General features: G+C 52.1%; 3 protein-coding genes across 8 annotated transcripts in view; all 3 read left to right on the forward strand.

Moving 5' to 3' along the window:
- HDAC8 (histone deacetylase 8) overlaps positions 1-1,060 on the forward strand; it is a 44,806-nt gene extending 43,746 nt beyond the window's left edge. For 4 of the 6 annotated variants that reach the window (XM_076347591.1, XM_076347595.1, XM_076347593.1 and 1 more), the window contains one exon: positions 653-1,060. In XM_076347591.1, the coding sequence (XP_076203706.1) occupies positions 653-876 (224 nt within the window). In that variant the 3' untranslated portion in view covers positions 877-1,060. The other 2 variants (XM_076347592.1, XM_076347597.1) reach the window with 2 other exon arrangements.
- Positions 1,061-1,895: 835 nt separating this feature from the next.
- CITED1 (Cbp/p300 interacting transactivator with Glu/Asp rich carboxy-terminal domain 1) lies at positions 1,896-2,550 on the forward strand. Its single transcript, XM_076347692.1, has 2 exons — positions 1,896-1,942; positions 2,086-2,550. The coding sequence occupies exon 2, from the start codon at positions 2,098-2,100 to the stop codon at positions 2,548-2,550; it is 453 nt and encodes a 150-aa protein (XP_076203807.1). The 5' UTR covers positions 1,896-1,942; positions 2,086-2,097.
- Positions 2,551-3,815: 1,265 nt separating this feature from the next.
- Positions 3,816-8,320, forward strand: RPS4X (ribosomal protein S4 X-linked). Its single transcript, XM_076347602.1, has 7 exons — positions 3,816-3,857; positions 4,072-4,149; positions 4,699-4,879; positions 5,299-5,396; positions 6,528-6,699; positions 7,370-7,527; positions 8,162-8,320. The coding sequence occupies exons 1-7, from the start codon at positions 3,855-3,857 to the stop codon at positions 8,261-8,263; spliced, it is 792 nt and encodes a 263-aa protein (XP_076203717.1). The 5' UTR covers positions 3,816-3,854; the 3' UTR covers positions 8,264-8,320.
- Positions 8,321-26,697: the final 18,377 nt, after the last annotated feature.

The following is a 26,697-nucleotide window of genomic DNA, read 5'->3' on the forward strand; positions in this document are numbered from 1 at the left end:
TGACTAACCAGGTGGCCTTTGCTAAATGTGTATCCCAATGTTTGAATGTCCTGCCACCCATTGCTCTCAGTGCAATAATAATAACAGTCTTTAACTCTTTAACAGTCCATTGTATCGTTCAATTTTCCCAGAGGCTGGTGCATGATAGGGGGATGTGATATACCCACTCAATGCCATGCTTTTTGGCCCAGGTGTCTATGAGGTTCTTTCGGAAATGAGTCCCATTGTCTGACTCAATTCTTTCTGGGGTGCCCTGTTGCCATAGGACTTGCTTTTCAAGACCCAAGATAGTGTTCCGGGCAGTGGCATGGGGCACGGGATATGTTTCCAGCCATCCGGTGGTTGCCTCCACCATTGTAAGCACATGGCGCTTGCCTTCGCAGGTTTGTGGGAGTGTGATATAATCAATCTGCCAGGCCACCCCATATTTATATTTCAACCATCGTCCTCCATACCAGAGGGGCTTTAACCACTTGGCTTGCTTGATCGCAGCACATGTTTCACATTCATGGATAACCTGCGCAATAGTGTCCATGGTCAAGTCTACCCCTCGATCACGAGCCCATCTGTATGTTGCATCTCTTCCTTGATGGCCTGAGGTGTCATGGGCCCACCGAGCTAGAAATAATTCACCCTTATGTTGCCAGTCCAGATCCACCTGAGCCACTTCAACCTCAGCAGCCTGATCCACCTGCTGGTTGTTTTGATGTTCTTCAGTGGCCCGACTTTTGGGTACGTGAGCATCTACGTGACGGACTTTTACAACCAGGTTCTCTACCCAGGCAGCAATATCTTGCTACAATGTGGCAGCCCAGATGGGTTTGCCTCCGTGCTGCTAATTGCTCCGCTTCCATTGCTGTAACCACCCCCATGTGACGTCATGCTCAGTACATAAACTGGGGAAAGCTGGCCGGGGGGGCGCCGCTGCTCAGGGACTGGCTGGGCATCGGTCGGTGGGTGGTGAGCACTTGCATTGTGCATCACTTGCTTTGTATATTCTTCTTATTACTAGTAGTAGTAGTAGTAGTATTTTACTTTATTTCAATTATTAAACTGTTTTTATCTCAACCCACAAGTTTTCTCACTTTTACTCTTCCGATTCTCTCCCCCATCCCACCGGGTGTGGGGGGGGGGAGTGAATGAGCTGGTGTGTGGTGCTCAGTTGCCAGCTGAGGTTAAACCACGACACCCACACACAGACAGCTGGGGAAACTGAGGCACGGGGTAAAGCACCCCCTCCGCCATCTCCATCCACATCCCCGAATGCGGAGAGACAATTGGAGCTCAGCTCGGTGCAAAGCAAGAAAAGTGCAAAAGGTGAGACAAAGGCTTGGGGGAACCCCCAGTGCCCCCTCAACAGACACCCTCACACCCAAATCCTTCTCCAGACGGCTGAAGGCACCAGCCCATGTCACCCTCGCCAGCCCTGGCACCAACTGAACCCCCTTCTTGTCCCCCACCCTGGGTGGGTGTTACAAGTGTGTCCCAGCCTGGATGGGGGAGGCATGGGGGGTCCCAGCCTGGACGAGGGGGGGGAGGACACCCAAGAGGTTGGGAGGCAGGCGGGAGAACATGGGGGAGTTGGGGGTGTCCAGACTGGATGGGAAAGCATGGGAGGTACCAGCCTGGATGGGGTGACATGGTGGGTCCCAGCCTGAACGGGGAGGACACGGGGGGACCCAGCCTGGAAGGGGAGGGCACGGGGGTCCGGCCGGGAACTGGAGGGGCAGGCGGTGCCGGTGCCGGTGCCGCCCCCGGGGGCCGTCCCGTCCCGTCCTATTCCATCCCATCCCTCCCAGCCCGCCCCGTCCGCCCGCTGGTCCCGCTGCGCTTCGCCTTTCCCCGCGGCCCGGCCGCACCGGGGCCGCTATAAATCCGGCGGCAGCGGCGGCTGCCCGGGCCGTGCGGGGAGCGGAGCCGAGCGGGGAGCGGGGCCGCCCAGGTAAGCGCGGGGGAAGCCGGGGCGCCACTCCCAGCCCCGCTCCACTCCAGCCTCCCCCCCCCGACTGGGGACCCCGCCGGACCGCATCCGCCCGAGGGGGGGGGGCAGCCCGCGCCCCGCTGAGCGCCGCCGTGTCCCCGCAGGCCCCGGAGGAGATGAGCTCGCTACGGTGTCCCCACCGGGGCACGAAGGACCGCGAGGTGGCGGCGACCCTGCGCTACCCCTCCGGGGCCGGGGACATGCCGGCCGCCACGGGGGGGGCTCCGCCGGCCCCCGCCGCCCCTTTGGCCCTGCAGGCGGGTCCCCACCTCCTGGCCAGCATGCACCTCCAGAAGCTCAACAGCCAGCGCCGCGCCGCGTGGGGACTCCGGCGCCCCCAGGAGCCCGGCTCGCCGCCCGGCTGGGGCTTGGGGACACAGCCACGGGGCGTGGGGAGCCACCCCCCCCCGGTCGCCGGCCCCGGCATCATCGACTCGGACCCGGTGGACGAGGAGGTGCTCGGGGCGCTGGTGCTGGAGCTTGGCCTCGACAGGGCAGACGAGCTGCCGGAGCTCTGGCTCGGCCACCACGAGTTCGACTTCCCCGCGGACCTGCCGGCCGGCTGCTGAGGCTGGAGGGCGGCTGGGGCGGGGGGCTCCCGCGTCGCCCCATCCCACCGGGGACCCGCGGTCCGATGCCGCTGGGCGCGGGGAGCGCCCCGGCTGTCCCACGGGGGGCGAGGGCTGGCGCTGCGGGCGGGGCGGGATCGCAGGGAGCGCTCGGAGCCCGGCCGAGGGTGGGACGGGGTCGCCCTCGGGGCTGGAGGAGGCGTTGGGGCCGCGGTGCCCGCCCCCAACGCGGAGCCGCCTCGCTGGGCCAGGCAGGCGGGGGTCTCAAGCTGCTGTCTAATAAAATCTGGAAGGACCGTTGTCCCCCCGGCTGTGCCCCTTTCCCTGTCCAGCTCAGCGCTGGGGCTGGGGGGGGACGACAAGGGGGTCCCATCTCCGCGGGGGATCCCGTGGGAAGCGGCCCGGGGCGGGAGGAGGATCTGCCCGCCGCAGCTCCCGTGCCTCTACCCGGCTTTACGGTGGCGCCAGGGGTGCCGCCTGCGCGATGTCCCCATCGTGTTACCCCCGAGAATGGGACCTCTGTCCCGCCCGCGCCCCGCTGCGGGAGCGATGCTGCGGGGACCCGCTGGGGGCCGCCCGGTGCGGGACCGCTCCACTCGGCTGCCTGGGGTGCCCCGGGGACCCCGGTACCCCGGGGGGGACACGCCAGCCTCCCCGGGGAGCCCAGCCGGGGACCGCTGGCCCCCGAGCTGCCTTCGGGAGCGGGCGCTCGGGGCCGGAGTCGGGTTCGGGGTGCTGCGTGGGGTCCCAGCTCCACCCCGGGAGTGGCCGTGGGCGAGGGGAGGGCGGTGGCCCGGCACGCGTGTCCCCTCCGGCTCGGCTCCCGGGGCAGCCGGAGTACCCGGAGTCTCCGAGCCCCCCCGCCCCGGAGTGGAGGGGGATGTGCCACCCCCGACACCCTCACACCCTCTCCCAAACCGCAGGGGCACAACGTGGGGGGCTGTCCCATGGCACCGGCGAGGGCCGGGAGGGATCCGGTCACCCTCCCCACAACAGAGCCGCCCGCTGCCGGAAGCGGGGTGCCCTCGTCGAGGCCGCTTGCAGCAGGGAGGGGATGGGGCACTCCACCTCGCTGGTGGTGGCTGCCCAGAGCCCCCCTCACCTCCCGTGGGCAGCACGTCAGCAGGGCACCGCGGGGAGCGCCGAGCCTGTCCCGCGTGGGGGGCACACGCACACCGTCTGCCCTGGCACGGGTTGGCGCTGGACCTCCGGGCCGGCAGGGGGCGCCCCGCGCCGCCGCTGCCGCGCCCGCGGATATCAGAGGAGGCCCGGAAGCGGCGGCCCTTTCCCGGCGGAGCGCAGCCATGGTGAGTGCGCGGTGCGGCTGTTCCCCGCCGCCATCCGCTGCCATCCACCGCTCGCCGTGGGCTGCCGCCGCTCTCGCCGCGTCGAGGGGCGCGGGAGGGAGCCCGCCGCCAGGGCCGGGGTGGGGCGGGAGCCCGGGGGGGGCCGGGGAAAGACAGCTGGGGGGCCGGGCCTGGCGGCGGCCCGTAACGCGTCCCGTCCCGTCCCGTCCCGTAGGCCCGCGGTCCCAAGAAGCACCTGAAGCGCGTGGCTGCGCCCAAGCACTGGATGCTGGACAAACTGACGGGCGTCTTCGTGAGTGCGGGACAGGGCTGGGGATGGGGCCGGGGTTGGGGATGGGGCCGGGGCCGGGCCCAGACTGCTCGCGGCAGCGGCCTTTCCCGCCTTCTGCGGGCCCAGGCGGCTTCGCAGTCTCACCGAGGGGGTGCTCGGGGGGTGGCGGTGAGCTGGGGCAGTGCAGGGGAGAAGGGGGTGCTTGCGGTTAGGGGCTTTGTGAACAGCTTTCGTGTTTACTCTGTTTGCAAGGGATATGGCAGTGGGGCAGTTGGTTGCTCTCTTTTAACCTGCTGCTTGTTGTGTTTTTCCTTCATTGGAGTGAGACAGTAGATGGTTGTACTGGGTTGGGGGCAGTGTTTTGTGAGGCTGGCAAGACTTGGGGGGAAAGGCACTGTGAATACGAAGAAAAGATATCTGCAGCCTATCACTGTCTGCTTAGCAGTTAGGCTCCATGCAACTGTCCTTGGGTGCTGCTGTGAGAGCCGTTGGGGCAGTAGCATTCTTCCTCTGAGGATAGTCGATGCTGCTTTTGTGCTTGAGCACCCAGCAGAAAGCTTCTGTTTGCAGGCACCCCGTCCATCGACAGGCCCTCACAAGCTGAGGGAGTGCCTTCCGCTCATCATCTTCCTGCGGAACAGGCTGAAGTATGCCCTGACAGGAGACGAGGTCAAGAAGATCTGCATGCAGAGGTTCATCAAGATAGATGGCAAAGTCCGCACAGATATCACTTACCCTGCAGGCTTCATGGGTGAGTGGGGAGGGCTGGGGCAGGTACCTCAGGCAGCTCTGCTGCACTGGCGTGGGATGTCTTGTGAGGCTGGCACGATTTTGAGGGAAAGATGCTTTCCTGGTGGAGTTGAAGAAAACATAAGTATAAGCAGTTGTTATTTAGTTTGGAGTTGTGCACTGCAATGAATACCAAAGCTAGATATTTGTAGCCTATAACTGCCTGATTGCATATGCCTTTGGCAGTTTTTGCTAATTTGCACTGTATCACAGTAAAAGATGTGAGCCTGTGGTCAAGAGGAGATACCAACCTCATCGTTCACACCTGAAGCATTGTTCAGCAATCCCTAGTTCTTTCTAAACATGAGCTTTGTGCTGAGTTACAGTGTTGGGTAACATAGCTGATAACAGCTGCTATTTTATTTCCCTCTCTGAAATCAGATGTCATCAGTATCGAGAAGACGGGTGAGCATTTCCGCTTGGTGTACGATACCAAGGGCCGGTTTGCTGTTCACCGCATCACAGCTGAAGAGGCCAAGGTGAGAAGCTTCAGCTTGGCATAAGCGTGGGCCCAGTTGGGTTTGGTTGGGGCTGTGTTTCCTCTTTGGCATCTCCTGAACGGGAGCTGTTGGCTCTCTTCCCTGAGACCTGAGTCCATGACACCTTTGAGAAGATCAGGGCCTTCAGGGTTGGGGTACGAAGCCTTTGGCAGGGGGAAATCTGGTGACGTGAGAGCAACTCACAGATGACTACAGGTGCATTGACTGATGCTTGAAATGACCGCTGTTGGCATGGGCTGGGTTATCTTCACAGGGAGCTTTGGGGTGGGGATGGCTCTGCTGTGGTGTGATGAGCCTCAGCATAGGGCTCCACAAGCTAACAGAGATCAGAAACATGGTACTGCCTGTGGCGCAAAACCCTTGAAGTCCTTCCTGAGTCTGTTATGGAAGTGTTTACAAACTGTGCGGAAGCGACTCCCGGACATGTTTCCTTAACCCAAGCATGTTGGCATGCCTGAGTTGCGAGTCTGTGCTCTCCTTTGCATGTCCTTCCTAAGGGCAGGCTGTGCAGGCATGCAGTGATGCTGAGAGAAGAGCTGGCTGTGCTGTAGCCGACTGTGGTGTGCGTTTGGGGCCTCTTCGCCCCCCTGTGATATGCTTTTTTATCTCTGGCTACCGCTCTGTGTTGACCTGTGAGTCCCAAAGTGGCTGTGAAGGAGTCGGGGGTAAAAGGCAGGAGAGAAAACAGGGTGCCCCGGAGGAGGGGTACAGATTTCTTTTGGGTCCTGAAGAAAGACGGCCACTGCCTCTGCTGTGTGTCCATGGGCTTTAGGGCAAAATGAGGAAACCGCCCTGGCGTAGGCTTTCCTGGGAAAATGCAGCTAGTGTTTGTGGGGAGGCCGAAGCCTGGGGTGGGCAGCTGTTCCTGAAGCGCAGGTGTTTTCCAGTGGGGCTGTAGTGCAGCTGCGCGGCAGCCCTACGAGAGGCATTGTTGGGGCAGTGAGCTGGGCAAGTCACTGCCTCGGCTCCTGTTGCAAGCCCTGGAGCGTCTGGGTGTTTTGCTTGGGGTCTGAGGCCTGCTGTGGCTGGTGGCTCTCTGGGCGACAAGGGTCCCCTGGTCCATGGTGCTGTTCGCTGCCTCAGCTGAGCAGTGTTGCGTTTTGTTTGCAGTACAAGCTGTGCAAGGTGAGGAAGATCTTTGTGGGCACCAAAGGAATCCCTCATCTGGTCACCCATGATGCCCGCACCATCCGCTATCCGGACCCCCTCATCAAGGTGAATGATACGGTCCAGATTGACCTGGAGACAGGCAAGATCACAGATTTCATCAAGTTTGACACAGGTAGGTCTTGCATTCCCTGTAAAACGCTGTACTCTTCCCCACCGTCGAGAGCAGTGTGGAAGCTAAATACAAATGCCACGCATCTTTGCTCTAAAGTAGAGAGGCAGTGGTGGCAGCCTTGGGAAAGGGGTTGTTCCCTGGGGCATCTCCACTTGGAGCTGGAGGAGGGATTCATCCCATGTGCTGGCAGTGGAAGGCATTTGGCATAGGGACTTGAAGCAATTCCGAGAGCAAGCAGGCACCAGGAAGAAGCAGTGAGCTGGTGGAGAGGTTGGTTGGGCCTGGGTCTTGCAGGGCTGTGAGTGGAAAGCTCTGGGCAGCTGTGGGGAGATTCCTGGCTCTTTGTTGTGGGAGAAGGTTTCGGTTGCAGAGCCATGAGCAGTGCCAGGACAAGTGGTACGGGAATGCCTCCTTGGTGCTGACACAATTGAGCAGGTGGTGGGGAATGTTTGGTACGGGCCTTGGGGCCAGAGAGCTGTTTGGCTCCTCGAGGTGTGCCAAGGTTCCTGTGGGACATAGGTGTCACCAGGTGCACCAGTGGTCGCTCTCTGGGCCAGTGTGGCTCTGTCTCTGCCCTTCTCCAGTGGTGCTCCTCAAAGAGTCCAAACAGAAGGGCTTCACCACAGCACCTTGTGCCAGCTCTTGTCACACCTGTCTTCCTTCACCCCAGGTAACCTGTGCATGGTGACCGGCGGTGCAAACTTGGGCCGTATTGGGGTGATCACCAACCGGGAGAGACACCCTGGGTCATTTGACGTGGTTCACGTGAAGGATGCCAATGGCAATAGCTTTGCCACCAGGCTCTCCAACATCTTCGTTATTGGCAAAGTAAGCCTGTGCGGACACAAGGCGGGTGGGTTCTCTCCTGTGGTTGCGGGCTGCTGGCTGAAGCAAAGAGGCATTGGTGTCTTCTGTAGGCAGCTGCCTTCCCACACAGTGAAGCTCCAGTGCTGGCATCAGTTCTGGCTCCACTCCCTGTGGTTCTGCCTGTTCCAGGCTGACCGCTCTAGGAAGGGGAAGCATCCATAAATTTAGGAATGGGAACGTTTTCAAGAAGCATCCCTGTGGTTTTTTAAACCTTCTGAGAGTTGGGGGCTGAGCAGTGCTCTGTGCTCAGTTCTTGATGTGACCTGGGCAGCTGCTCTGACAGAGAGTGCCCTCCCCCCGCAATGCCTCTGCTGTCTCACCATCCCTGATGGGCTCTTTTGTCCAGGTTGGAAAGGGGTGGTGGTTCAATTTTGGCTGAAGTGCATTCTTCGTGGACATGACCGAAAGAGGCAGATGTAGGCCTGTACACCTTTGGCACCTTCCTAAGGGGCTTCTGCTGGGCCAATGGCACAGCCATGTGTACGTGCCCCAGCATGGGCAGGGGCTGGCTTTTGCTGCTTTTCCCCCCGAGAGGGAGAGCTCTGCCCCTGTCCAGGTTTCATGATGTGAGGTGGCTGCTTCTCCCTTGCTGCAGGGCAACAAGCCGTGGATCTCCCTGCCCCGTGGAAAGGGCATCCGCCTGACCATCGCTGAAGAGAGAGACAAGAGACTGGCAGCCAAGCAGAGCAGCGGCTGAACTCCAGCTTGGGCCGGCAGTGGTCCTTTCAGTATATTAATTAAACCGTTTACCAAATGGCTGTGTGACTGGCTGGGGAGCATCCCAGGGCTGGGGGGAGCCGGGCCAGGCCAGCGCGAAAGGCACACTCTGCTCTCCGGAAGGGCCTGCTGATCTGGGGAGATTCCTGGTGATCTGAGCAACTGTCAGAGCCATCTTCCAGAAAGGCAAGGAGGAGCAGTGGGAGAACCTCCAGGCTGCTCTGTCCCCAGGAAAGCGTTGGCACAGATGCTCCCAGACATTGTTCCCAGGGACATGCTGGAGGAGCAGGGGCTGGGGAAGAGCCAGCTGGGCTCTCCCCGGGGCCAATGGTGCCAGACAGGCTTGAGGCCCTCTGGGATTGCCCCTGGCTGTGGGACTGAGCAGAGGCAAGCACCAAGCACTGGCCTGGGATGCCCCACAGGAGGTGGGGTTGGGGCTGGGTGGCTGGAGAGCAGCAGTGGCTGCGGGAAAGGCCCTGGAGGCCAAGGTGGGCAGTGTGCCTGGGCAGCAAGGGCAGTCCCGCAGCCTGGACTGTGCTAGCAAGGGTGTGGATGGCACTGAGGGGAAGGGCTTTCTGCTGGGACCAGGGGAGGCCATGCCTGGGCACTAGGTGCGGGTTGGGGCTGCCTGGGTCCAGGCAGATGTGGTGCTGCAGGTGTTCTTGCTGCCATCACCACGTCCATGCTTTGTGCCAGGTCCCACTGTCCTGCCGGCTGCTGGCCAGGTCCCTGGATCACAGCCGCAGCCTTGCGCAGGACCTCACTCATGATGCACTGGGCTGTGTCCTGCAGAGCCACAGTGTAGGTTGTGGGGCTGTGCGGGGCAGGTGCCTGGCTCAGCCTGTGCTGCTGTGGCCTCCTCGCCACAGACAGGAGAAGCTGGTGCCTTTGCCTCCTCTTGTGCTGCGGAGCAAGAGGTGCCTGTTTGGGTGCGTGTGCCCCCCTGCTCCCGGGCCTTTTTGGGGGTGCATGCGCCCTCCCCAACCCATCCTGTTTGGGTGTGCGCATGCCCCACTCCCGGGCCTGTTTGGGGGTGCGCGACCCTCACCTGTCCTATTTGGGTGTGTGCACACCTCTGGCGTGCGGAATCAAACTTCACAACTCAAAAGAGTTATAAAGCAGGTATGTTTATTATGGCGCCGGGTGCAAGTAGCTCCTCCTAGCTTGCACACCATATGTTGCATTAACTGTCCCTTATATGGTTCTGCAGTGTATACATTCATTACCATAGGCTGGGTTAGTACAACTAGTTCTGAGAAAAGGCAGGGATATTTTAATTATTTCCAGGAACCTATTATCATAGGCTCCCTCCTCCTGGCGCACGTGTACTGCCATCTGGTGGTCGTCTGTTGGGGTCTTTTGGAGGAAGATTCAGAGTCTTCTTCACCACGTACCTTCACCTTTGGCCCAGAATGCTGAGTTGGCTGAGCTTCAGACCGCAAGGCTGGTTTCAACCATATGGTCGCTGAGTGTATACATTTAAGTTTCTGTTATCTACCCAACTTCTGTAACTTCTGCTAACAATAGGGTTACAGTGTCTTTGCCAAACATTCTATTATGCTTGCAACAGCATCTATGCTATCGGAGTTGCTAGCTACAATAGTTTATGCTAACAATTACCCATTTGTTCCCTAATTCACCTCCCTCCTGGGCCTGTTTGGGTGTGCGCATCCCCCCCCCCCCCCCAAGCCTGTTTGGGTGTGTGCCCCCCTCACCCGTCCTATTTGGATGTGTGCACACCACCATCCTGGGCCTGTCTGGGTTTGTGCACGCCCCCCCTCCCAGGCCCGTTTCAGTGTGCACGCCCCCTCCCAAGAATGTTTGGGTATGCATGCCTCACTCCCAGACCTGTTTGAGTGTGTGCACTCCCTCCTCCAGGGCCTGTTTCAGTGTGTGTATGCCCCCCTCCCGGGCCTGTTTGGGTGCATGCACCCCCCTCTTCTGGGCCTGTTTGGGTGCGCACCTGCTCTCCTCCCAGGCCTCTTTGGGTGCGGGCGAACCCCTCCCGGGCCTGTTTGGCTGTGTGTGCCCCCTGACCCATCCCATTTGGGTGTCTGCGCGCCCCCCTCCTGGGCCTGTTTCACTATGCGCGTCCCCCTTCCAGGCCTGTTTGGGTTTGTGCATGCCCCTCACCCGTGCTATTTGAATGTGTGCACGCCCCCCCTCCCAGGCCTGTTTGGGTGTGCACATGCCCTCCTCCCGGCCCTGTTTGGCTGCACGCGTCTCCCTCCCCAGACTGTTTGGGTGCATGCGCTCCCCTCCCGGGCCTGTTTGTGTACACATGCCACCCTCCTGGACCTGTTTGGGTGTGGTCGTGACCTCCTCCCGGACCTGTTTGGGTGCACACACATCCCTCCCGGGCCTGTTTATGTGCTCACGCCTACCTCCTGGGCCTGTTTTTGTGCATGCACATCCCCCCACCCCAGGCCTGTTTGGGTGTGCACGTGCCACTCTCCCAGGCCTGTTTGGGTGTGGTTGCAACCCCGTCCTCGACCTGTTTGGGTGCGCACATGCCCCTCTCATGCCTGTTTATTTGCTCGCGCCTCCCTCCTGGGCCTGTTTTTGTGTGCGCGCCTCCCTCCCGGGCCTGTTTTTGTGTGCGCGCCTCCCTCCCGGGCCTGTTTGGGTGCGGGCGAACCCCTCCTGGGCCTGTTTGGCTGCGCGAGCCCCCCTCCCAGGCATGTTTGGGTGTACACGTGCCCCCCACCGGTCCTGTTTGGGTGTGCACGTGCCCCCCTCCAGGGCCTGTTTGGGTGCACGTGCTCCCCTCTAGGGCCTGTTTGAGTGCACGCGCCCCACTCCTGGGCCTGTTTGGGTGTGCGCAAGCCCCCTTCCTGGGCCTGTTTGGCTGCGTGCGCCCCCCTCCTAGGCCTGTTTGACTGTTTGCGCCCCTCTCCTGGGCCTGTTTGGGTGCATGCGCCTCCCTCCCAGGTCTGTTTGAGGGTGTGCGCCTCCCTCCCGGGTCTGTTTGGGTGTGGTTGCGCCACCCTCCCAGGCCTATTTGTGTGTGCACGCCCCCTCCTGGGTCTGTTTGAGGGTGTGCGCCCCTCTCCCGGGCTTTTCTCACTGTGCACATCTCCCTCCCAGGCCTGTTTGTGTGTGAGCACCTCCCTCCTGGGCCTGTTTGTGTGCATGCGCCCCCCTCCCAGACCTGTTTCGATGTGCGCGTCCCCCACCTGTACTATTTGGGTGTGTGCGCGCCACCCTCCCGTGCCTCCTTGGGTGCGTTTGCCCCTCTCCTGAGCCTGTTTTGATGCGCATGTCCCCCCATCCGTCCTATTTGGGAGTCCATGCTCCCCTGCCAGGCCTGTTTGGGTGCATGCACCCCCCCAACCCTGGCCTGTTTGACTGCCCCCCCCCCCCCCCTTCTCCAGGCCTGTTTGCGTGCACGCGTCCCACCCTGGACCTGTTTGTGTGTGCACATCCCTCTCCCAGGTCTGTTTGGGTGTGTGCACACCCACCTGTCCTATTTCGGAGTGTGTGCCCCTCCGCTAGGCCTGTTTGGTTGTGCGCGCCACAGTCTGGGACTGTTTGCATGCATGCATCCCTCTCTGGTTCTGTTTTGGTGTCCACACCCCACCCCTGGGTCTGTTTGGGTGCATACGCCCCACCCCCACGCCCCTATTTGAGTGCTTGCACACCTCACCCCTTGCTTGTTGATTATGCATGTCCCCCTACCCATCCTATTTGGGTGTGCGTGCCCCCATTCCATGCCTGTTTGGCTGCACTTGTCCCCCTCCCGGGCCTGTTTCGATGCACACTTCTTCCACCCGTCCTATGTGGGAGTGCACGCTCCCCACCAGACCTGTTGGGTGCGCGTGGCCACTTCCCAGGCCTGTTTGGGTGTGCACGCCCCCCCCCCCCCCCCCCAGCCTGTTTGAGAGCATGGACCCCCCCCCAACCCTGGGCCTGTTTGGCTGCACGCTCCCCTTCTCCGGGTCTGTTTGGGTGCACGCACCCCACCCCTTGGTCTGTATTGGAGCATGCACACCCTCCCATCCTATTTGGGAGTGCGCCCCTTCCCTGGGGTCTGTTTGTATGAGCGTGCCTCTCCTCCATGCCTGTTTGTATGCATGCATCCTTCTCTCGGGTCTGTTTGGGTGTGTGCATACCCACCTGTCCTATTTTGGAGTGCACATCCCCCCCGCCAGGCCTGTTTGGCTGCACATCCCTCCCCTGGGGCCTGTTTTGGTCCACACACCCAGGATTGTTTGTGTGCGCCTCCCACCCCTGAGCCTGTTTGACTGTGCGTGCTCACCCTCCGGGCCTTTTTCAGTCTGTGTGCCCCACCCCGGGGTCTGTTTGGGTGCATGCGCCCCCCCACCATGGACCTGTTTGAGTGCATGCACGCCCCACCCCTGGGCTTGTTGATTGCAAGCCCCCCTCTCAGGCCTGTTTGGGTGCATGTGCCTCCCTTCCTGGGCCTGTTTGTGTGTGCACGTCCCTGTCCCGGGTCCACCATGCCAAGGGGCTCTAGCTGGGGAGGGGGCTGCCTCGGCAGGCCTGCCTGCAGGAGCTGGCTGAGGAATGAAACAAGGGGCTTGCACAGGCAGCTGCCTCCAGCAAGGAACAGCCGGTCCCCACAGCAAGGAAGGATCCCTCCTAGCCATCCCCAACAGAGCACACCTCCAGCACATGGCGCTGAGAGCTCGGTGCCTCCCTTGGCCACACATGTGAGCCACTGTGCATCCAGGAAGCCTCGTGGGAGAGGAGCGTCAAGGCACCTGCCACCTCCTCCTGGGTGGGCGAGGGTCAGGCAGCCGGCACTGCAGAGGAAGAAGGGGCAGAGGCAGAGAGAGAAGCCTCAGGGCAGTGTAGGTCTTCTGCCAGTGCCAGGAACTGCAGTGAGTCTCGTGTCCCCTCACATGCGTCCTGGCCTGTCCCTGCCTCCATCTCCCTTTTGGGCTGTCCAGCTCCCAAAAGCTTTTTGCTCTTCTGCTAGCACTGCCCCGTACACCATTGCCTTCTACATTTCCTTCCTCTGCCTCTCCCTTTCCGGCTCCGCACCCGCTATCATTTCATTCTTCCCACACTGCCTTCTTTCCCCTTTCACTTGCTTGTGAAAATTGCATTTCCAGGTCTCCCTCTACCCAACTGCTTGTCTCTGCTTTCAGTGACTCCCTCTGCTCTGTACCCTGTCACTCTTCCAATGTCCTTTCCCTGTGGCTGTCTATCCGGCTCCCTCCCCTGATATTTCACTTCTTACCTGTATGGCCAGTACCCTGTTGCTTTCTAAATTTTCTCCCTATATATCTCTTTATCCAGTTCCCTGTCTGTGTTTGTTTATTCCTGCCTGTCTTCTACTTCATCACTTTTTAAACTTTGTTTCAATGTCTTCCTTTATTTAGCTTGCTGACCCTTAATTGTTTTTTCCTCTCTGTTCTTAATCCCTTTGCTTTTTAAATTTTCTTTCTACATCTCCATTTTAGTTTCCCATTGCAACTTTTTGATTTTTTTCTTATTTCCTTAATCCCAGTTACTTTTAAAATTTTGTCTACTTTTATTCCATTTGCTGTCTTTATTTTTTTAATTATTTCTTGTCTTTCCTTAGTGCCCCAGCTTTTTGAATTTTATTTCTACATCTCTGTTTTAGTTCACTGTCCCTATTTTTAATTTTTTCCATTTATTTCCCTAATCCCTGTTGGGTTTTTTTATATTTTCTACCTTTATCCCATTGGCTGTCTTTAATTCGCTCTCTTTTCTTTTAATTATTTCTCTTCTTTCCTTTGTGCCGTTGCTTTTTAGATTTTCTTTCTATGTCTCCATTGTAGTTCGCTGTTGCTATTTTCTATTTTTTCATTATTTCCTTAATATTTCTTTCTACCTTTATCCCGTTCACTGGTTTTATTTCTTCATTATTTCTTGTCTTAGTGCTCTCACTTTTAAAATTTTGTTCTATGTCTGTGTTTTCATTTGCTATCAATATTGTTTAATTGTTTCCTCTCTTAATCCCTTGGCTTTTAAAATGTTGCTTCTATGCCTACTTTTATCTAGTTTGCTGTCTCTATTTTTAGTTCTTTCCTGTCTGTCCTGTACCTCATACCTTTTCGTATTTTCCTTCTACGCCTACTTTTGTCAAGCTCCCTATCCCTATTTTTTATTTGTTTCCTGCCTGTCATGTATCCCATTGCTTTAAAAATTTACTTTGTATGTCTCCATTTATTTAGTTTGTTGTCCCTATTCTTTAATTTTTTTCTTTACTTCTCCTAGTCCTTGTCACTTTTAAAATGTTCTATGTCTACTTTTATCCCATTTCACGTCTTTAGTTTTGAATGATTTCTTGTCCTTCCTTAGTGCCGCCCTTTTAAAAATTTTCTTTCTACATCTCCGTTCTAGTTTGCTGTCCCTATTTTTTAAATCTTTTCATCTCTTAATCCTTTGGCTTTTAAATTTTGTTTCTATCTCTACTTTTATCTACTTTGGTGTCCCTATTGTAATTTTTTTCCTGTCTGTCCTGTACCTCATTGCTTTTAAAATTTTCTTTCCATGACCACTTTTATCAACAGGCCTATCCTTATTTTTTTCATTCTTTCCTGTCTGTTATTTAACATGTCACTTTTAAATTTTCTTTCTATGTCTGCTTTTATCCAGTTCACTGCCTTTATTTTTTATTATTTCTTGCATTTCCTTAGTGCCCTCGCTTTTTAAATTATCTCTGTCTGTTTATTTCATTCGCTGTCCCCATCTTTTAATTCTCCCCTCTCTTAATCCCTTGGATTTTCCAATTTTGTTTCTATGTCTATTTTTATCAAGTTCTGTATCCCTATATTTTCTTTCCTGCCTGTCATGTACCCCGTCGCTTTTAAAATGTACTTGCTATGTCTCCGTTTATTTAGTTTGCTGTTCCTATTTTTTAATTTTTTCCTCTCTTAATCCCATGGCTTTTAAATTTTTTTAATGTCTATTTTTATTTAGTTTTCTATTTTTTAATCTTTTCCTCTCTAAATCCCCATCACTTTTAAAATTTACTTTCTATGTTTGTTTATTTAGTTTGCTGCCTTTTTTATTTTTTCCTTTATTTCCCTAATACCTGTTACTTTTAATATTTTCTATGTCTCCTTCTATCCAGTTCACTGTCTGTATTTTAATTTTTTTGTCTCCTTTACACCTTTGCTTTTTAAATTTTCTATGTCTGCGTTTTAGTTCTTTGACCTTATTTTTCAATTTTTTCCTTTATTTTCTTAATCCTTTTTTAAAATGCCCTTTCTTTGTTTATTTTTATCCCATTCACTATCTTTATTTTTTAATTGTTTCTTGTCTTTCCTTAGTGCCATTGCTTTTTAAATTTTCTTTCTACATCTACTTTTATCAAGCTCCCTATTTTTTAATTCTTTCTTGTCTGTTGTGTAACCTGTTGGTTTCTAAATTTACTTTCCCTATTTTTTAATTCTTTCTTGTCTGTCGTGTACCCTGTTGGTTTTTAAATTTACTTTATATGTCTCTGTTTTAGTTCGCTGTCCCTATTTTTCAATTTTTTCTTTTATTTCCTTAATCCTGTCACTTTTAAAATGTTCTTTCTATGTCTACTTTTATCCAGTTCCTGTTTCTATTTCTTAATTCTTTCCTGTCTGTCACGAACTGCATTGCTTTTTAAATTTTTTTCTATGTCTACTTTTATCTGGTTAACTGTCCCTATTTTCAACTTTTTACTCTCATAATTCTTTTAGTTTTGAAATTTTGTTTCTAGGCGTACTTTTATCTAATTTTCTGTCTTTTTTTTTTTTCCTTTTTCCTGTATCCTGTTGCTTTTAAAATTTTCGTTCTATGTCTACTTTTATCAAGATGTCTCTCCCTGTTTTAATTGTTTTCTGTCTGTCCTGTACTCTGTCACTTTTAAAATTTTCTTTCCTCATCAATTTTTATCCAGTTCACCATCTTTATTTTTTAATTCATTCTAGTCTGTCCTGTACGCAGTCGCTTTTAAAATTATTTTTCTATGTCTCCATCTATTTAGGTTTTTTTGCTATTTTTTAATTTTTTCCTCTCTTAATGTCTTCACTTCTGAATTTTTGTTTCTATGTTCACTTTTATGTATTTTTCTGTCTCCGTTATTTACTTTTTTCCTATCTATCGTCACTAACATTGTCACTTTAAAAATTTTCTTTCTGTGTACTTTTATCCAGATATCTAACCTTACTTCTTTATTATTTCCTGTCTTTCCTGTGTCACGTTGCTTTTAATTTTTTTTCTGTATATACTTTTATCCAGTTCACTGTATTTATTTCATTCTAGTCTGTGCCATACCCTGTCACTTTTTAAATTTTGTTTCTATGTCTTTGTTTATTTAGTTTGCTGTTCCTGTTTTTAATTTTTTTTCTTTATTTCCTTAATCTTGTAATTTTGAAAATTTTTTTTTTATACGTCTGCTTTTATCTAGTTCCTGTCCCTATCTTTTAATTCTGTCTTGTCTGTTGGGTACTCTCTCAATTTTTCCATTTTCTTTCTGTCTCCGTTTATTTAGTTTGCTGTCCCTATATTTTAATTTTTTCCTCCTTCAAAACAAATGCCTTTGTTTTCCAATTTTTTTCTATGTCTACTTTTATCTAGTTTTCTGTCCTTATTTTTTAATTTTTTTCTCCTCTGCCTTGTACCCTTTTGCTTTTAAAATTTTCTTTCTATGTCTACTTTTATCAAGCCGTCTATCCCTATTTTTTAATTCTTTCTTGTTTGTCGCATACCGTGTCGCTTTTTAAATTTTTTGTGTCTTTTTTTCTCTCGGTTCATCCCGAGTCTTTAGAGGGTCTCCTTGGCACACTTTTACTTCTGGAGTGTACTTTGTACCCCTCTCGGTTTGTCAGAACACCTCCTCAGGTCACGCCTCTTCCTCAGAGCAGTCTTTTTGTCCTCTCCTCCATCTCGCTCGCCTCCAATGGGTCAGTGTCTCCCTCACGACATCTGTACTCTGTTGAAATCCCCTCCCAAGTACCTTTGTGCCCTCGAGCTGCCTTCTATCTCTCCGGCCACCTCAGCACCCCTCTATTTCTGTCACGATGCTTCCTGCAAGCATCCTTGTGTTCCATAGCCATCCTTTAGTTCTGCAGCAGGATTTGTATCTTTCTTATTCAGAGACAACTCTTCCTCAGGCTTTCATTTTGCCCCAGAGCACTCTTACCTTCCGTCCACCATGTCAGATGCCTCATCTGGTCTCCTGAGGACATCTGTACTCTGTTCAAATCCCCTCCCGAGTACATCATTGTGTCAGTAATCCTTTGTTTGTCTCTATGTCCACATTCCCCCCAACCCCCAGAGCCCTCTTGTTCCTGTCACAATGCCTTCTGAGACTGTCCTCGTGCCCCTGCACGTGCACCCTCTGCAGCCTTCTTTGAGTCTTATTCAGACAGAACCCTTCCTCAGGCTTTCTCTGTGCCCCAGAGCCCTCTCGCCTCATTCACTGCCATCTAGGATGTCTCCATTCAGTCGCTCATCCCCTGAGGACATCTGTACATTGTCAGGGGGACACCTTCTTGAGTTTTGCATTGCATCCCAGAGCTGCCTTCTTTCACTCTCAGCACCCTTCTTCTCCCATCATCATGCCTCCTGAGGCCCGTCCTCCTGCCCCACAGCCCTCTTTTGGCTCTGTAGTGCACTTCGCACCCTTCTTGCTCCCTAAGAACCTTTCCTCATGCCATCTTTCATCTCCAGAATGTTCATGTTGTCCTCTATGCTAGCTAGGATACCTTCAGTCCCCGGTCCCCTGAGGACATCTGTAGTCTGTTCAAATCCCTTCTGGACTTCATCATGTCCTCGAGCCTTCTTTTGTCTGTCCCTCTCAGAACCCATCTGCTACTGTCACGATGCCTCCTGAGGTCTTGGATGTTCCCCACAACACACTTTTAGCTTCATAAGCCCCCTTTGGACTCGTTTTGTTGCAATCACAACTCTCCTAAGATCTCTGTTCCCAAAAAAAGCATGCTTATTCTTCTCTATACCATCTAGGGGATGCCTCCTGAGACCTTCCCTTGTGCTCCACAGCATTTTGGTAGCACTTTACTTCCCTTTCAATCTCTTATCCCTCTGAGCCTTTTGTGACTCCTCTGCTCCCAGTCACTGTGCCTCCCGAGACCTTCTTTGTGTCCCACAGCCCTGTTTTTGCTCTGTAGAGGAATTCAATCCTCTCTCATTACCTCCAAAGCCCATCCTCAGGTTTGTGCCTCAGAGTGCTCTTATCGTTCTGTCTGCCATCTAGGGTGCCTCCATTTGGTCCCCAGCCTCCCGAGGACATCTGTACTCTGTTCAGTTCCCCTCCAGACTTCCTCCTTGTGTCCCTGAGCCTTCTTTGGTCTCTCTGGCCCATTCAGGACCCCTCTAATGGTGTCACGATGCCTATCGATGCCTTTGACGTTGCCCTTAGCACACTTTTACCTTTGTAGTGGACCTCACACCCCTCTCGTTACCTCAGAAGACTTCTTGAGTCCATATCCGTGAGCCAGCCCAGTTATTCGGTCCTCTCTTCCCTCTAGCCGTGCCTCTATTTGTTTCCTGGCCCTCTGATAACATGTTTTCTCAGTTCGGATCCCCTCTGGATTTCATCATCGTGTCCCCAGTCCTTTTTCAGTCTCTCTGGCTCCATTGAGACATTTTTTTCTCCCAGTCACGATGCCTCCCAAGACCTTCCTTGTGCTCCACATCCATCTTGTAGCACTTTGAGCTGTAGAGCACTTACTTGTTCCTCTACTCTATCTAGGATTCCTGTGTTCAGTCCCCGGCCACCCGAGACCATCTGTACTCTGCTCAGATGATCACCCGAGTTCCTCCGTGTCATCCCCAAGCCTTCTTTTGTCCCTCAGCCCCTCTCAACACCCCTCTCCTCACAGTCACGATGCCTCCTGAGACCCTCTTCGTTCTCTACAGCACCTTGTAGCACTTCATCTCCCTTTCCATCTTTCTTGTTCCATCAGAGCCTGCCATCTTTTTTTGCTACGCAGTGCTCCTTTATCTTTCTCCCTGCCATCGAGGGTGTCTCCGTTTGGTTCCTCTCTCACTCAGTCATCTGCAGTTTGCTTAGATGCCCACCCGAGACTCCAAGGCCCTCGCTGTGTCTCCGAGCCTTCTTCTTTTCTTACCCTGCCCCTCCTAATTCCTCTACTCTCTATAACAATGTCATCTGAGTCCTTTCTTGTACTCCACAGCACTCTTGTAGCTCCCTTTCAATTGTTTTTTTTTTGGTGCACTTCAGAGTGCTCTTGTCTTACTCTTTGCTGTTTAGGATGCCTTCATTCAGCCCCCAGCCCCCTGACAACATCTGTACTTTGTTGAAATCCCTGCAGAATTCCTCATTGTTATCTTGGAGGCTTCTTTGGTCTCTCAGGCCCCCTCAGGACTCCTCCGCTCCCTGTTGCTGAGCTCTCGTGAGACATCCCTATGCCTCCCCATTCTAGCTCGGGAGGGCACTTTGCACCCCTCTTTTTACCCTCAGAACCCTTCCTGAGTCTGCATCTGTTACCCCGGTTGGTCTTCCTGTCCTCTCACCCATTCACTGCACCTCCATTTGGTCCCCTGAGGACATCTGTACTTTGTTCAATTCCCTTTTGAGCGCATTGCATCCCCGAAACTTCTTTGGTCTCTCTGGCCCCTTCGGGACCTCTCTAATCCCTGTGATGATGCCTCCTGTTCTGTCAGAACCTTTTCCAAAGCCATCTTTGTGCTCCACAGCCGTCTGTTTTCTGTCTTACAGTATATTTCTATTTGGTATCTGGTACCCAAAGATGTCTATCGTGGGCTCAGATCTTCTCTTGAGTTTTTCAGAGAAGGCAATAGCCTTCATCTGTTTTTATCGATACAGCTCCCGGGGTGTTTTTTGTTGTGTTTTGCAATTCACTTTTGTTCTAGCTACTTAGGTGGTTAATTAGGCTGCTTCATACAGCTTCTGATAAGTTTCTTGTATTTCCATGGGGTCTTTGTGTTTTCTGTCCTTTGGGACTCATATAGTTCTGTTAAAGGAGTCAGTCAGAGAGGCCGTTGAGGTGACTCTGAATCGTCGCTCATTTACAGTAAATAATTTACTTTGCAACCAGAGATATTTTTGAGAAGGGATTCTTACGGGATCTAATTCTGCTTTGTCATTCAGTCCTATTCAGAAGGTAGTTCTGGTAGAAGGTAACATGTGTGGTCTTGCTAGAAATGAAGTGTAGCCCCATAGACTTTTTGGGTTTTTTATAGGAAACTAAAGCACATAATTTTTGATAACAATGCTATTATTGCATTTAACAAGCTAATTTACTACATAGCTTAGTATGACATCTATCTTATTCTATCTACACCCCAGAAAAATTAAGTTAAATTCCCTACCTGGTTGCGTTGCTGATGCAATAGATGTAGTTGTAGTAAGAGTGCAGGTATCGTCCTTCCTAGTAAGGGTCACCTTCTCTGTTCAGCACTTTGCATGCTGTAAACTTAAAGTAGATGAGAAAACTCTCTATGGCTCCTCTGGCCGCCTTTATGCCTCTGGGTGGTTTGTCCCTCCCCTTTCCCAGGGGATTGTGGGAAGGGTGGTGGGTGGGTCCCGGGGTATATGAGCCACAGCCTCTGGTCAGGGAGCTCATTCTGCCCCTGGGCTTCTCTGGTGTTAGAGCTCTGCTGTTCCTTCAATCAGTTGCAGCTTTTGAGCTAGTTAAGGTAATTGGGCATATGTGTTTGAGGTAAGAGCTTCAGGACCAGCTAAAGTTAGGCAGCTTACATAGTGGAAAGTACACTTATATGCAGTTTGTTGGGTGGGTTTTTTTTTTTCAGGTCAGTAATTTTTTTTATTGAGCATTCAGGGGTAGCAAGATGGCTTGATAGTATGCATCTTTTTTTTTTCTTCTAGGTGCCTTGCCTTTTCCTGAAATTCCTGACTTTATTGAAGAGAGAACCTTGTCTTTTTACCAGTTCTGCTGTATGCTGTGTAAGTTTCTGATATAATATCTCTTAAGAGGACTGATGGTGAGATTGTTTAGCAGGGGTTAGGGTGAGCATCTTGTATGCATCTGTATGTGGAGCTTTAGCATTACTTGAGAAAGCAGCAGGGATGTAAGTCATAGTGTCTTTCAGGGTATGGGATGGCTCATTGCCTCTTCAGATCACATGCAGAGTACTATGTTGTCCCTAAACCTTTGCAGCTTGCAGCAGGCTCCTGATAGATTATAAGTGTCAGGATTTCACTTGTCTTGTGGGCCTGTAGGAGAGCCCAGAGTCTGTGGGAAGATAGAAGATAGGAGGTACCCACACAATGTAGGGCAGCGCTCAGAAGAGCAGCTCCCAAGGACCAGCTGATGCAGGGGGTAGCAAATACAGGGAAGGAGCTGTCAGGAAGGAGTGGGGCTCCTTCCCTGACAGTTTAGGAGAAGAGAAGGGGTTTCAAAAGTGTTGGGACTGGGGAATGGTTGGGAAAGGGAGGAGAGTTTGTCAGTCCTTCTCAGATCAGTTTTGCAGTTGCTTTTGGGTGTCAATGAAGTCTGTTCTGTTTTAGTTTCTCTGCAGGTGAGGGGAGGTACACAAAGTCACCAGAGAGACAGCATAAAACATCCAGGCCTCTGCATCACAGTATGCAGGGCTGAACATCAGACAAGTCTCATCTTGGAAAGCATTAGGTACATTAAAATATACTCTCCTGAACTCTGAGGTCTCTGCTTCTCTGTGCCTTTTACTTTATTCCTGACTTAATTTTTGCATCCATCCCTTCACCATCCATCCAGATGTTGCAGTCATTGTTACTTAGAGGCATTGACTAGGCACTTATTTCCAGCACAGGTTTGTCACTCTCTTCCCTGGAATTTCTTGGAGAAGAGAATGCATATTATTTGTGCTCGTAACAATCTCCAGCCTGGGGTCTCTGTTCTGTCACAGTCCCAGGCACGCAAGCTTTTTTCTATTATTCCAGTGTTGCCTTTTTCCTTAAGTGTCCAATGAGGTTTGTTCTAGTATCAGTCACTGGCAGTACAGGCACCTGAGGGCCCATCAGCATTGAAGGAACAGCACAAGGTTATCAGTGTTGGCCATCAGCAGAGGAAGGAAGCTTCTTTTGGAGGCCAAGGTGATGAAGCAGAGTCCTTATCTGTTCTGTTTGATTTTCATCGTGGGGAGGGGCTGGGACATGCAAAACATGGTCCCAGACAGGGGAGCTGTCTATTGCATGGGAGGCTGTGAGAGGTATCATGGATACCACTAGACAGGCATTAGAACCAGGTGCTTGGGTCAGATGGACCTGGCAGAACCATCCCACCACCTGAAGTAATGCATACTTCTGTACTGAGATTTTAATAGCTCAGTCTGCATCACCTTTGGCTTTTCTTCATTGAGCTCATATTTTGGCAAGAAGTGTCTTTTATCAAGCTTTTGTGTCTGAGGGGTCTCCATTAGGTTTTTGGCACCATCTCCATTAGGTATTGTGACTGTCAAGTCATATTCAGCATCTGTCTGCACTCAGGTCTCCTGTAACTACTATGCAGTTTTAGATTAAGACTTTATAGTGCAGCGTTATCTAATGTAGCATTCTGTATGCAAGCAGCTTCTGGCAGCCCAGTCTCGTGTCCCATATATGTCGGTGCTCTCATTTGAGCATGATGTCTACTAAGGGGTTCTGCATGCTGCAGTTCAGACTCCTTTAGGAGTTACTTATCCATACGGGAAGTGGATGGTGTCATGGGCTGTGACAGGGGGTGAGGTAGATCATTTGGGTTTTGTGCTTTTGTGCTTTCTCTGTGTTGCCTGAGTGTGTCAGTCGTCACAGGGATTTGTTAGTCTGTTTTGCATGGTGGGCTCTCTCATTTGGAAAGCAGTATATAACATGTGTGCATCTCTGGATTTTCCCAAAGCAGGCCTGGCATCAAAGGTTACGGTTCCTGAGTCATTGGAGATAGACTGACTATATGAGCAGGCACCTGATGCAACCACTGACCGTGGAGGTGCAGCATGGGAGGTGAGTGGAGCAATGTTAGCCTGCTGGGGGAAAGGATGAATCTGGGATGTGGCTATTGGGGTAGGGGAAAGAAGTGTGTGCTTCTTATGGGTATTACTGTTTGTCTTTTTCTTGAACTTGCTGATGTTGCTGACTCAGCATGGCAGATCGGAGTGCAAAGCACAGATCGACAAGGTTAGCAGAGGAAAGAAGTCAGAATGGGGCAGGTTCACTGTTAGGGGATTTTTCATCATCCAGTTGATTTTGTTTTATTGTTGCTGCAGATGCACCGAAGGGAGGAGGCGAGCGGAGCACTGTGAGAAGGTGTGTTGGCATGTGATCGCAGAGGGAACGCACCGCTTTTAGTGCCTAGAGACTAGTTAAAGTTCTGTTTTGAAGGTGTAAAGTGACTCACAAAACCACATGCAAAGCAGGATGTCTGCCCCTGAGTTTGTGGTGCAAAGTGAGCAATGAACAAACTATAGCAGCAGTTATTTTTGAGGTGTAGAATTGTTTGTGAGCAAGTGACCGCTTCCAGGCACAACGGTTGCTTTGTATCTCTCAGTTTCTAGGGTGCCATGGGTGATGCTGGCCACAACATCTGGCATTAGACTGGGAGCAAGCAGAGCGCCACAGTGCTTCTCAGGAGGGCATCATTGTTGAAGAGGTCAGCGTTGACTGGTGTGACACTGACTGATGGCACTCCATGTTTGCAGATGATGAAGAGGATCTAGGTGATCACAGCATCATCCTAGGTAGCCCATGTGGTCTTTGTAAAGGATGGTTTTTGACCCCAGCCCTCCGAAAGGCAAGTTGAAGGGCAGATGCTACATTTGTGTGGTGGTTGGGTGGGTGGCGGTAGTGCAGGTGGGACAGGCAGGGGTTTTAAAATCAGTGTAGTGGAAAAGGCGGTTTGAGATTAGGCACACTTGGGCAGAGAGAGGGCGTGGGGTCCTTTCCACAAAACACAAGCATCTGCCAGGCAGGGCAGTTCCAGCCTGTGTCTGTTATTGTGTAGTTTTTGTAGTCTGTCTTCTGTGTCCCATGCCTTAATCAGGTGTTGATGTCTCCATTGTCCTCTGTGCCTGGCAGGCACATCGGTAGCAATACTGAGGGTCTCACAAGCCTTGGCTAATCAGCATAATGCTAATGAGCACTTCCTTTCTTGCGTTATAAGTCTAACACATGGATCTGTTGTGCATGTCTTGCGTATCAGAAGTTTATGGATCACCATCTTTTTGCAGTGGCGATTAAGGCAGCATCACTGATCAGGAGCAGTCTGTTTTCCTGGAGCCCTCTTCTGGGCCTTCTTCTGTGTCTTAACTTTCTTAGGTCTCTAAGCCTGGCTTCTCACACAGCCATCATCCCGGTTGTGGACATACCTTTTTATCACAGGCAATGGCATTTGACTTTTTGGGGGCTCATGTAGATGCTTTCTCATAGCCCCATCGATCTTCTTGCCTGACAGCATCTCCAGGCTGGGAGTCATTCTTGCTGAGAGTTTTCTTATGTCTCTGGGTCATGTTGGTTTTAGTGTCTCTGTGCAGTGCCGGTCTCTGCTTGTGTCTGGGTTGCAGCTGTTCTGCCTGGGTGCGTAGCAATGGTAGTCAGGGGAAGAAGAGCAATAAGAGTGTATGGTTAATGTAATCTCTAGACTGTTTTGGCAAAGGCCATACAGCCTATCTCAGAGCAAGTAGCCATTGGCAGCAGGCAAGGACAGTAACTTCCATCGTATTTTTTCAGGTGCCAAGGGGATGATTGGAGCTGTGTGGGAGAAGCAGCTAGGGTGCTAGTTGAGCAGGTTGAATTTCAAAGGTGTTAAGGTTTGTATGTGAAGGGCTTAGTGATTGACTTATGTTTCTTTTAATGGCAGGCTGTAGTTGGACTCTAGGGGGTAATCCTGAATGGAAACAAGACCTTTGGAATTGTTAAGCTATTGCTCTGGATCCGGGTGACTCGTTTGATATTGTTTTGACGAGCTGTGCACCAACAGGTGACATAGGAGAGCTGAGTGGAGCATTATAAGAAGGTGGGTTGGCCTGTGGTGTCAGAGGCAAGATTTGACTGGTGGCTATATGACTATATTATGGTATTTTCTTTTTTAATTTGAAGGTGCAAAGCGAGGAGCAATGTGGGATGTGAGCACCATGGCTGATTCGGGCAAGGTGAGCAGAGATCAGTTGGCTGAAATAGCAGTAATTTTTTACATGTCATTGCCGGTGAAGTTAGAAGCAACCCTTGTTGTTTGGGTCTTACAGGTGGTGCACAAGCCTCAACAAGGCAACCTAAACTAATGGAGGCTGGGTGGGTGAGCTGTCAAGGGAAAGGAGTGTGAGACAGATCAGTGCAGGCAGGTGTGGTTTTGGGCAGTATCTCAGCATGTGCCTTTTTGCTGGGGTTTTTGCAGGTGCTGTACGCAGGCTTGGAGGAGCAATGCTGTTTGCTGATGAGCAGTCTGAGAAGGTGAGCAGGTTGTGAGCCGGGTCGATGTCTAATAGCAAACTATTATATGGCAATGCAGTGAAGTGTTTCTCTCTGGTTTTGCAGGTTCTGTGCGGGCTGCCTCTGGAATTGGATGAGTGTTTGAGGTGAGCTGGGTAGGAGAGGAGGAGCACAGGGCTGGTGATTTATTGCAAGTGCAATGGTAATTTTATGTTTCTTTGTATCCTAGGTGCCACAAGTGATGACAGCTGCAGTGTTGAAATCTGTAACTGGCACAGAGCAGGTGAGCAGAACACCATGGTGTGTCTGAGGTGGGGGGTGTTGCAGGAAAGGCCTGTGATCTGTGTGATGCTGACTGATGGCACTGTTGTGTGTGGATTGGCTTGTATGTGGGTGTGTTGGTTTTTTTGGTGTGGTGGGTTTTTTTTGAAGATGATGAAGATTAATCCTGCAGTCACCAGTGGGCTGATTGTGGTTATTTTTGTCGAGGATGGATTCAGACTCCTGGCCCTCTGAAAGCTGAGTTGAGGCAGTGATGCCAGAGAGGGGTTGGGGGAGGAAGGGGATGAGGTTGGCAATTGCATGAAGGGGTTTTAATGATAGCATAGGGAAGAGGGCTGTCCAGGAAAGGTCTCATTTTGCCAGGTAAAGGGAGCAGGTTACTCATCAGCATGATGCTAGTGTGGGCAGGGCAGTGCAGTACAAGACTGTCTGTTTAGTCTGTGTGGTCTGTCTTCTGTCTTAGACTTTCCTCTAGTGTCAAAGTGCTCTTGGCGCTCAAGGAGCCCGGCATGCACCTCAGGTGCCATCCCTCAGGTCTCAAATGGCTGTACTCATTGGCATAGTGCCAGTTGGGCCCTTTTCTTGCGTTAAAGCTTAAAGCATGGATTGGTCTCAGGTTTCCAGACAGTTCTATTTTGTAGTGTTGTTCCCAGCTGCATGAGCAGCTCTACTCTCTAGCCATCCATTTTTGCGGACTGGGACTTCTTCCCTGCATCCTTATGTTCTTAGGTCTTGATGCCAGCCTTCTTGCACGTATGTCTTCTCAGTTTTGAGAGTAACTTCTTGTCACAGGCCATGACAAGTTCTCTTTTTCT

This window comes from Aptenodytes patagonicus, chromosome 9 (assembly GCF_965638725.1).
Source record: "Aptenodytes patagonicus chromosome 9, bAptPat1.pri.cur, whole genome shotgun sequence".
NCBI lineage: Eukaryota > Metazoa > Chordata > Aves > Sphenisciformes > Spheniscidae > Aptenodytes > Aptenodytes patagonicus.

Coding starts and splice junctions, on each gene's coding strand:
- RPS4X (XM_076347602.1), top strand. Junction 4,150..4,698: donor ACAAACTGACGGGCGTCTTC/GTGAGTGCGGGA, acceptor TTCTGTTTGCAG/GCACCCCGTCCATCGACAGG. Junction 7,528..8,161: donor ACATCTTCGTTATTGGCAAA/GTAAGCCTGTGC, acceptor CCCTTGCTGCAG/GGCAACAAGCCGTGGATCTC.
- CITED1 (XM_076347692.1), top strand. CDS start 2,098: ATGAGCTCGCTACGGTGTCCCCACCGGGGCACGAAGGACCGCGAGGTG.